At 42.5% G+C, this 10,858-nt stretch overlaps 1 protein-coding gene across 1 annotated transcript; it reads right to left on the bottom strand.

Annotated features, from left to right (window-relative positions):
* Positions 1-545: 545 nt before the first annotated feature.
* Positions 546-10,082, bottom strand: LOC139577707 (uncharacterized). The gene is made up of 6 exons (XM_071404889.1): positions 9,569-10,082; positions 9,048-9,178; positions 6,754-6,912; positions 4,364-4,483; positions 4,128-4,239; positions 546-2,698 (listed from the first exon to the last, which is right to left on the bottom strand). Exons 1-6 carry the CDS (start codon positions 9,825-9,827, stop codon positions 1,743-1,745), a joined length of 1,737 nt encoding a protein of 578 aa, XP_071260990.1. The 5' UTR covers positions 9,828-10,082; the 3' UTR covers positions 546-1,742.
* Between the last annotated feature and the right edge of the window lie 776 nt (positions 10,083-10,858).

Genomic DNA, 10,858 nt, shown 5'->3' with positions numbered 1-10,858 from the left:
GTATCTTTCAAGCTCGGAGGAGCAGACTTCTTTAGGAAGAACAGTGTGTTAGCGAGAACAGAGTAGAATATAATAAAATAAGTACTTTATTCCATCTACATCCCCTCTAAGGTAAATATGAACACGAGTATTTACAAGCCTGTTTCAAATGACAAGTTAACCACATACCCCTCATTAACCTTTGGTTAACTACCCTCCTAAACAGAAGTAAACAGGTCGTATACTCTGGTCCAGTTTGTAGAGACCAGTCAGTCTGCAATATCAAATACAGGTGCACTTTAGTTCATGTTTAATATTTCACCTCAGTCATCACAAGACCTGAAGCTACTTTATAGGCATTTACTTCAAACAGCATTTTGTGTTTATTAAACACTAAGTGTTAAATACACCATATGAAAACCACAAATACACATCAACTAAACATCTGCATGAACTCGATAAACATTTTCTCATTAAAAGTGTCATGGGGATAAAATTTGTTGAATGGAAGTAATGTAACAGGCATTTGTGAACATCATAAACTCAGCAAAAAAAGAAACATCCTCTCACTGTCAACTGCGTTTATTTTCAGCAAACTTAACATGTGTAAATATTTGTATGAACATAAGATTCAACAACTGAGACAAACTGAACAAGTTCCACAGACATGTGACTAACAGAAATGGAATAGTGTGTTCCTGAACAAAGGGGGGGTCAAAATCAAAAGTAAGTCAGTGTCTGGTGTGGCCATTATAAGCTGCCTCCTCCGTTTTAGAGGATTTGGCAGTACGTCCAACCGGCCTCACAACCGCAGACCACGTAGCCATGCTAGCCCAGGACCTCGACATCCGGCTTCTTCACCTGCGGGATAGTCTGAGGGTGTGCTGAGGAGTATTTCTGTATGTAATAAAGCCCTTTTGTGTGGAAAAACTAATTCTGACTGGCTGGGCCTATGCCCTCCAAGGTCCCTCCATGGCTGCACCCCTGCCCAGTCATGTGAAATCCATAGATTAGGGCCTAATTAATTTACTTCAATTGACTGATTTCTGTAACTCAGTAAAATCTTTGAAATTGTTGCATGTTGCGTTTTATATTTTTGTTCAGTGTATAAATGACTTATACACTGTACAAAACATTATGAACACCTGCTCTTTCCATGACAGACTAACTAGGTGAAAGAAATATGATCTCTTATTGTCGTCACTTCAATCAGCGTAGATGAATGGGAGGAGACTGGTTAAAGGAGGATTTTTAGCCTTGAGACAGTTGAGTCATGGATCGTGTATGTGGGCCATTCAGAGGGTGAATGGGCAAGACAAAAGATTTAAGTGCTTTTGAACGGGGTATCGTAGTAGGTGCCGGGCGCAACAGTTTATATCAAGAACTGCAATGCTACTGGGTTTTTCACGCTCAACAGTTTCCCATATGTGTCAAGAATGGTCCACCAGCCAAAGAACATAGACAATTTGACAACTGTGGGAAGCATTGGAGTCAATATGGGCCAGCATCCCTGTGGAACGCTTTCGACACCTTGTAGAGTCCATGCCCCTACATATTGAGGCTGTTCTGAGGGCAAAAGTTCTTAATGTTTTGTACACTCAGTGTATATCACAATGTCTGGATGCAATATTCAACACTGAAATCTGTCATTCCAAATGCATGTGGATCTTTTCTGCTGACAACAATGACAATTATTCTTTCTCTTTAATGCAGGGTTTGATCTAAATCTCAGAAGGTATCGGGTGATATGGTTCCTTTCTATGTCATAGAGTGGAATGGTCTTTCTGCTGGTGTATCCTGAGGTTGCTCCTCTCTGAGAACCTCTTCCTGCATTGCGTACAGGCGAATGGCCTCTCTCCCGTATGAACCTTCAGGTGCCTATTCAGCTGGTGCTTGCGCGAGAACCTCTTCTCACACTGGGGGCAGCTGTAGGGTTTCTCCCCTGTGTGAACCCTCTGGTGCCTCTTCAGGTCACCAGTTTGAGCGAAGCACATGTGACACTGGGTACAGCTGAAGGGTTTTACCCCTGTGTGGACCCTCTGGTGGATCTGCACCTGTTTAGGGAAACTGAAGGCTTTCCCACAGAAAGGACACGGGAAGCGCTTCTCTTTTCCACCAGATCGACTGACAGCATTAATACTACTACTGTCATTTGTCAGTGGGCTTGTGTAGCCATTTAGTGTTGAGGCACTATTGCCTGAGGTCTGGTTTAACATTAGGAGAGTGTGAGGAGGATGAAGGCCAGGAAGTGTCTGTGTTGTCGCAGGGTCCATATTCCAGTTGATAGATCCTATAGAAGGCAGGCTGAAGGCAGCACCTGTTAGGGGGGTAACCTGAGGCGCCATCAGTCTCTCTGAATCACAACTATAGGAGCAGGACGGTGCATCGCTAGCCGAGTCCGTGTCTGTTCTCTCCAGCTGCATACGGACACCTCTCTGTCCCCGTGAACCAAATCTACACCTCGTCCTGGTCTCAGCTAGTCTGTTGTCATGGAGACTAAGTTCGTATGTTGTTTTGTGTCCCACTGTCTGTTTCTGGTTAACATTGTTGTTCACCAGCCCAGAGTTGAGGACGCTGTCCCATCCACTATCCTCCACTATGTTGCCTCTGGTCCTGGCCTGCTCAGTGATGTTGTCCCCTGGGCCCTTGGCTGCACCCGTCTGGGTCTGGGAATCCAAGATGGCCACCCAGTCTCCTCTGTTAGCCTCCAGCCAACCACCTGCAGGAAGAGGTTAAAAAGATTACCCTACATATGGAGATTTTAAGTCAATTACCTGGTCAAGTTCATACATTATAATGCGTCTTTTTGTATGTAAACATAAGTTATATTGATTTCATTTTATGAATGAAGTAAAATGAATAGCCAGGCGCATCACTATTCACATTGAGGTATATCTATTAGCAGTGACTACTTTTTGACCATAGCCGTGATGGCATTCTATTCACTCTAATTATGCTAAATTCTGAGTAAATCGTCTTACATTTGAGCCATATGGTAGAGATGTTTTTCTGCTGTAAATCATTATTGAATTGACATTTTATTAAACCACAAAAGAAAACAATTATTGTATGGGTGAACATGTCATGCCAAATAGTGTCCCGCAGCATCACAATGGGATTCCATGAGTTCTAGCTTCCGTTGCTAGGACTGTTGCTCGAACTTGAAAATGTTTGACCGGCCTACAATAGCATAGCAACGGACGCTTTGGTTCATTACGAACCAAAGCGTCCGTTGCTATGCTATTGTTTTTCTGATGTCATGTACTATTGAATGGACATCTTGTTATAAACCTTGAATGAATTTTTCTTTTGTGAACATCCAATATGATGTTCTAATAAGTACAGTCACCTCATTATTGGCACCCTTTATAAATATAAGCAAAAAAGACTATAATAAAAAATACTGAGCTATATTATATGCTCAAAAATTACTTTGTTTACAAGTAATTAAAAAAAATATTCTAGGTGTCAAAGTTATTGGCACCCGTTTTCAATACTCCAGCACCCTCCCCGTGCGAGGATAACGACAGAGATTTTTTCCAAAATGTTTTATGAGATTGGAGAACACATTGGGAATGATCTTAGACCATTCCTCCATGCATAATCTTTCCAGATCCTTGATATCCTTCATCTGTGCTTATGGACTGCCCTCTTCAATTCAAACCAAACCACAAGTTTTCAATCGGGTTGAAGTCCGGAGACTGAAATGGCCACTGCAAAATGTTGATTTTGTGGTCAATTAACCATTTCTTTGTGGATTTTCATGTGTGCTTGAGGTTATTGTCTTGCTGGAAGATCCACTTACAGATCTTGGCAGAAGCAACAAGGTTTTTGGCAAAAAATGTCCTGGAACTTCTTAAGGTTCATGATGCTGTTGACCTTAACCAGGGCCCCAGGACCAAAGGAAGCTAAATACCCCCATAACATCAAAGATCCACCATCATATGCTTCTGCTTTTCGACACCAAACCCACCGCTGGTGTGCGTGGCCAAAGAGCTCTATTTTCATGTCATCTGACCACCGCACTTTCTGGAGTTTGCTAAATGGGATTGGTACTTGGATTGAAAATGGTACTATGAGGAACTAGCGTCTCGTAGGAGTGACACCACCTGGCGGAAGACAATGTGCTATATGTATTTCTCCCTTACCTTGCCCACCCATCTTTAGTCCACTCAGCAGGTCAATGCTCTCTGGTCTGTCTTCTATTATCTCCTCTTTGACCAGCAGCAGATCAGGCATCCCATCCTCCATGTCTACTGACTAAGAGATACAGTGAGAGAGGATGTTGGATCAAGAAATATGATATGAGCGACCTGCTATGGAGGCTTTGTGAATACGGGACCTGACCTAATACCATTCAGACAGTAGTTTACAGTGGGCTCACCTCAGGGAGACTGTGTGTGGTCCTGTGTTGCTCAGCTGGTTCCTCTGTGGGTTCAGGAGGTGTAGTCTGGTTGTCCTCCATGAACATGGTCCCCTCACGGTTCCCCAGACCCTCCTCCTCCTGGAAGAGAGAGGTGATACAAATTACACAGACATAGACTCCCTCAGGTACGCACACACAGATAAACACACTTTCAACATGGAGTGTTTACCCATCCCCACTACGTTTGAGTCCTATACTGTAGTTACAGAATGACTACATTGTTGTTAAACCCATCATGGTGGACATAATTATGTTGTGGATAACTGAGTCAGCTATGATAAGTCAGACAAACCAGACTAAACAATTTTGACATGCTTGTTAGTGTGTGAGTATGTGTAGGTATATTTAGTAAGTGTATATTGGTTATAACTGCTGTCGGTATATGGAGAAATCAGATGTATACTAAAGAGTTTCAATGAAAGTCTTAATGAAAAGTCCCATTTTGTGTTTATTAAACAAAGAAGTTTTAAATACACCACATGAAAACCACACACACATGTCCGCATGAACTTATTCAAATTAAGTAGTTGAATGGAAGTAATGAAACTGAACATCATATAGGCTACACTGTAAAAACACTATGTAACAGACTTTAGGCATATACATTAAGTGTACAAAACATTAGGAACACCTTCGTAATATAGAGTTGCACCCCCCCACCCACCCATTTTGCCCTCAGAACAGCCTCAATTCGTCGGGGAATGGAGTCTAAAAGGTGTCGAAAGCGTTCCACAGGGACGCTGGCCCATGTTGACTCCAATGCTTCCCATATACAGGAAACTGTTTAGCATAAAACTGTTGAGCATCTTTTGTCGTACCCAGCAGCGTTGCAGTTCTTGACACACTCAATGCGGTGCACCTGGCACATACGACTATACCCCGTTCAAAGTCACTTAAATCTTTTGTCGTACCCGTTCACCCTCTGAATGGCCCACATGCACAATCCATGTCTCAATTGTCTCAAGGCTTAAAAATCCTTCTTTAACATGTCTCCTCCTCTTCATCTACACTGATTGAAATGATTTTAACAAGTGATATTAATAAAGGATTGTAGTTTTCACTTGGATTCACCTGGTCAGTCTGTCATGGAAAGAGCAGGTGTTTCATGTTTTGTACACTCAGTGTATATTCCTTATCACAATGTCTGGATGCAATATTCTACCCAGGAATATTCAACACTGAAATCTGTTACTCTCGTTATTCCAAATGTATCTGGATATTTTCTGTTGACAACAATGAAAATTATACTTTGTCTTTAATGCAGGGTTTGATCTAAACGTCAGAAGCTATCGAGTGGGATGGTTTTTCTGCTGGTGTATCCTGAGGTATCTCCTCTGAAAACCTCTTCCCGCAGTGCGTACAGGCAAAGGGCCTCTCTCCCGTGTGGACCTTCAGGTGCATCTTCAGCTGGTGCTGGTGGGAGAACCTCTTCTCACACTGGGGGCCGCTGTAGGGTTCTCCCCTGTGTGGACCCGCTGGTGCCTTTTCAGGTTGAATGAGTGGGAGAAACTGGCCCGGCAAAGGTGGCAGCTGAAAGGTTTCTCCCCTGTGTGGACCCTCTGGTGCCTCTTCATGTTTCCAGCCTCAGCGAAGCGCATATGACACTGGGTACAGCTGAAGGGTTTCTCCCCTGTGTGGACCCTCTGGTGCATCTCCACCTTCTGGATGCAGCTGAAGCCTTTGTTACAGAACATGCAGAGGAACCGTTTCGCTTTACCATTGCCTGACGTTGCGGCCCCTCCCTGAGCCTGGGCTCTAGCCCTGTCGTTTGAGTTCAATACCTGATCAAAAAGGACGCGGCCATGCAAATCAGAAGGCCCCATCAACTTGGACACTGGGTTGCATTCCCTTAACATGTGTAAAGGGGAGTAGGTAGCAACATTTAGATTTGTCTCTAAGCTTTCCCTGTAGTCTAAGAATTCACCGGTGTTGCCCTGTGAGTGTCGTTCTCCTAAGTGAGTTTCGTCTGGATTCCATGTCAGAGGAGCATCGCCCTCCACTTTCACAGTCATCTCATCTACGACCAGACCCTCCCCGTTCTTATCTAGGCACCCTTCAGAGTATACACTACTACTGCACCGGTTCCAGTTCCCTCTCATTTGATTAGTCTGTTTATCTAGACCCACAGGCATGTCACCAGGTATCGTCTCTGTAACATATGAGCAGGATGGATCATTGCCAGTCTGTAACGCGTCACCTGAGTCCCGGTGGGACAGAACCGACCTCGGGCTCAGGTTACCGTGAAGTAAATACTCTGAGCGGGGGAGAGGACAGCCCAGTCGCTCCAGCACCGTTAAAGTCTTTGTATCCGTCTCTGACTTGAGGACGGTGTTCGGCGCTCCACTGACCTCCATGATGCTGCGTCGGCTCCTGGGCTGCACTGGGGTGGTGGTGAGGTCCTCCGTGGCTACAGGGGGCACTCCAGTCTGGTTGTCGCTGCTGTGTTGTGGGTCCTCCTCTCCTTCAGACCTTTCCAGCTTGACCCCAGGACCTGCAGCATCTGCAGACTGACACAAGAAGAGAGGTTATTATGATAGTCCTGCCTACTTCCTGTTTCCAGTCCCATATGGTTTTTGAACGGGCTTCAAGCTTATCAAATTCATGAAAACGTGGTCCTAAGACTAATAAAATGATATTCGTATTCATTTGATCAAATCCGAAAACATTTGACGCTCAAGAAGTAAGACACATTGGCGAAAGTTAGTCATTTGAACTAACACTGAGCAGCCTTGTTAGCATGCTTGCGCGAGTTGAGGACTCGCAGGACAATAAAACCCTGTAGTTAGTCAGTTTTATGTATTTTATATTAGATTACACTGGAACCTTTTTACTGAACGTTGCCAGCCAGTACTTTTTAAAAAGGCAACAACAAAAAAATGTGTAGACCGGCAAACTGTTGAAAGACAAAGACTTGTACAGCTGGTGGGAGTTGTAGTTCTAATTAAACAGTTCTGAGTGGTAAGAAACCCACTAGACGTAAGCCGAGGAGTGAAATCGGGAGGTGCATCTGCCACAGCCAAAAGTCAGGCACTGTAGTGGTTTTCCAACCACAAGGCCCAGATCAACATGGCAGTGTCCAAATAGCTGCTATTGTTTATAAAAGTCTGTCAAAATAAACTTTTATATAACCCCATATCACACACTCAAACTGGAAACATAACGCGTGTACAATTAGACGTCTCACATCACTTTACATTTTGTACCTTTGAAATATCGCAAACTTAGTTCCCTTTTCAGCCACGTATTTGGCCACATTTGCGTGGGTCAAACAAAAACACACTAATGATTGCTTGACAAATAGTGCCTCCTACAATGTATCTGACGGCTTCATGGCGACTTGAAGTAGAGGAAGAGGCGACGCGAAAGGGGCATACAATATCTTCTCCAGCAGGTGGCGTTTCTTTTTTTTGATCACTAAGTGTGGAGTTTTTATTTGGAGTTCAATGTGTGTCGAATTTGGTTAACAAAAATTGCTATGCCTTATTTCCTACATGTGGCTTATTTGATTGAATATAATTTTTGTAATAGGTTGTTTTGAGTGTACTGATATATACACTGAACAAAAATATAAAAGCAACAATGAAAGTGGTGGTCCTATGTTCCATGAGCTGAAATAAAAGATCCCAGAAATGTTCCATACACACACAAAGCTTATCTCTCTCAAATGTGTTTACATCCCTGTTAGTGAGCATTTCTCCTTTGGCAAAATAATCCATCCTCTTGACAGGTGTCATTGCACGGGTTCACCTTGTGCCGGGGACAATAAAAGGCCACTAAAATGTGCAGTTGTCACACAATGGCACAGATGACTCAAGGTTTGAGGGAGTATGCAATTGGCATGCTGACTGCAGGAATGTCCACCAGAGCTGTTGCCAGAGAATTAAATGTTTATTTCTCTACCATAAACCACCTCCAACGTTGTTTTAGTGAATTTGGCAGTACGTCCAACCAGCCTCACAACCGCAGACCATGTGTATGGCGTCGTAAGGTGAGCGGTTTGCTGTCAATGTTGTGAACAAAGTGCCCCATGGTGGGGTTATGGTATGGGCAGGCAGGCATAATCTACGGACAACGAACACCAATTGCATTTTATTGATGGCAATTTGAATGCACAAAGATTTTGTCATGAGATCCTGAGGCCCATTTTTTTGTTGTTGCGGTATCTGTGACCAGATCTGTATTTCCAGTCGTGAAATCCATAGATTAGGACCTAATGAATTTATTTCAATATGCCATACCTGTCAAGTGGATGGATTACCTTGGCAAAAGAGAAATGCTTACTAACAGGGATCTACACAAATATGTGCCCACAATTTGAGAGAAATTTCAGGGATCATTTATTTCAGCTCATGAAACATGGGACTAACAGTTTGTTTTGCATTTACATTTTTGTTCAGTGTAAATATTATTGGCAACAGAATAAATAGCAGAAGAATAACTGCAGATTAAATAATGCTGTAATTGAAAATTGTACACCCAATGTAGGCTACTGACCCTTAAGAATTTGATAACAATGTCATTGGGAAGTCTCACAAGCTCCCCTATGGCAGATAAATAAGGATGTAAGAATGCCTTTCTGAAATAAACTGGCCACATTTGATTTACAAAGTAACTAATTTTTATGCAACACTATTACACTAACCTCTATCACAATAACATGATGGGTTGAGGTTCCATTCCCCTCATCAACAGTGATTGGTTGGTCATCTCTCCATCTATTTTGTCCTGTTGGCTTCACAACACTCCTGTGGCCTCCAGTGAGATGTCCTTCACCTGAGAGTGTGATTGGGGGAAAAGAGGTACTGGTTAGCTACTGTCAATGCTAATTGGTATATTGTACACTATTGACAGTTTTGACAAGATGTGGCAAGGATGTAAGGTAACTTCTCATAACTTCTTAATATACTATTTATCGATTGATGTATGATGTTCCATGCATCATTGTTTTCATTGAGTAAATAATAGGAAATGCAGTAAATCAAATATCTGGCTAGAATATGATATGTCTTTGCACAAGATAAGTAAATCAGAGGAATTACTGCACACTATTAAAAAACTGACCAAGACCCAATTCTGGGTAACACATATAAACACGTGTGCAGAGAGGAAAGGGGAGACTGGCACTAAACTATATATGAACTGCGACAGGAAACGTAACTTTACCTCTTGCTATGCTTCTGTATCGGTCAAGGATCTTGACACTGCTGGGACGACTGGGTAGTATGCGCTCCCGTGCCACCTTCAGTTCCAGTAGCTGTAGTTTCCTCCGCAATCCCCTGTTTTCTTTCTGGCTTTGAGTTATTTCCAAACGAAACTCTGCATAGTCGTCGTCTACGAGTTTACAAATCTCTGCCACGGCTGCATTCGCTAGCACCTCCATGATAGATGCTATTTGAGTGTGAAAAACCATACAGTTAGCCATTGTTAGCTAAAGTTAGCAGCTAGCTAGCGTTACCTAGCTAGATAACATACATCAACCAAGTCCTCTATCCAACGCGAATTAAAGACTACATGGGCTAAGTATGTGATGCTGTGCGGTTAAATGTATCATAGTTTGAGTTCCATGGTGTTAATAACCGTCTAAATAACAATAAAAAACGCTAACGTGGAAATGTTCATTGTTCACTTCCGTTTACACAGAAGAGAAACGGCGTCATAGCTCAAAGGGTGTGGTTAAATGAAAAGGGTACGCTCGCTGGTTGTGTGTGGTTCAGCTGTTTGTTCACCCGCACCCCCAAATGCTAATAACTTATCTGCAACCGCCCGACTATATGTGATAAAGTGGAAATCGGAGGCCTGCACCCGACCCTAACCCGCAAATATGAAAAGGTGTCGAAACGATTTTGACAGGGGCTGCATTTTTTTTTTTTTTGCCTAATTTAGATAAGCAGAAACATATAATTTCCGACATTTTGGTAGGGTATTTGTTAGTCAACGTATAATGATATACATGTATCTTGTCTCCTGTCATATTACAATAATTTATAATAAGACTTCCGTTCGGCTTGGATGCATATTTTTGATGTGATTTATTTGGATCCACATTATCCAACGCCAATGGCGACATCTAGTCTTAATTGGGTCCGACACATAGGGAAAAATACATTACAGACAAGTCTTAACAATTTACATACGTTTAAAAACATTAACATGTAGTGTGTGCGTCTATCAGTTACACATACATGTCAATACAACAAGTAGGTCACATAGGGGTGAGGCGTTGTGCCGTGAGGTGTTGCTTTATTTGTTTTTTGAAACGTGTGTTTTAAATCGTATCAGCATTTATGATGCTAAAAAAACCTCTGACAGTATTTAACTATTTCTCCATTCCGGTTCCAAAGTCCAATTTGATGTATAATTTTACTGCAAAAAAAGCTTAATTGTGTAGGAGTTAATATGCAATGCCTTAGACCAGAGCATTTCTCCTTTGCCAAGATCATCCATCCACCATGC

Source organism: Salvelinus alpinus, chromosome 6, assembly GCF_045679555.1.
Source record: "Salvelinus alpinus chromosome 6, SLU_Salpinus.1, whole genome shotgun sequence".
Classification (NCBI taxonomy): domain Eukaryota; kingdom Metazoa; phylum Chordata; class Actinopteri; order Salmoniformes; family Salmonidae; genus Salvelinus; species Salvelinus alpinus.
The sequence above is the reverse complement of the archived record's forward strand: the minus strand, read 5'-3'. Positions and strand labels throughout refer to the sequence as shown.

What these genes read in the sequence shown, in the direction of transcription:
- LOC139577707 (XM_071404889.1), bottom strand. Translation starts at nt 9,827, where the DNA reads ATGGCTAACTGTATGGTTTTTCACACTCAAATAGCATCTATCATGGAG. An exon ending in GCCGACGCAGCATCATGGAG is followed by an intron (nt 4,484 to 6,753) that starts GTCAGTGGAGCG and finishes TCTCTCTTCCAG; the next exon opens with GAGGAGGAGGGTCTGGGGAA. An exon ending in ACTAAAGATGGGTGGGCAAG is followed by an intron (nt 2,699 to 4,127) that starts GTAAGGGAGAAA and finishes CTCTTCCTGCAG; the next exon opens with GTGGTTGGCTGGAGGCTAAC.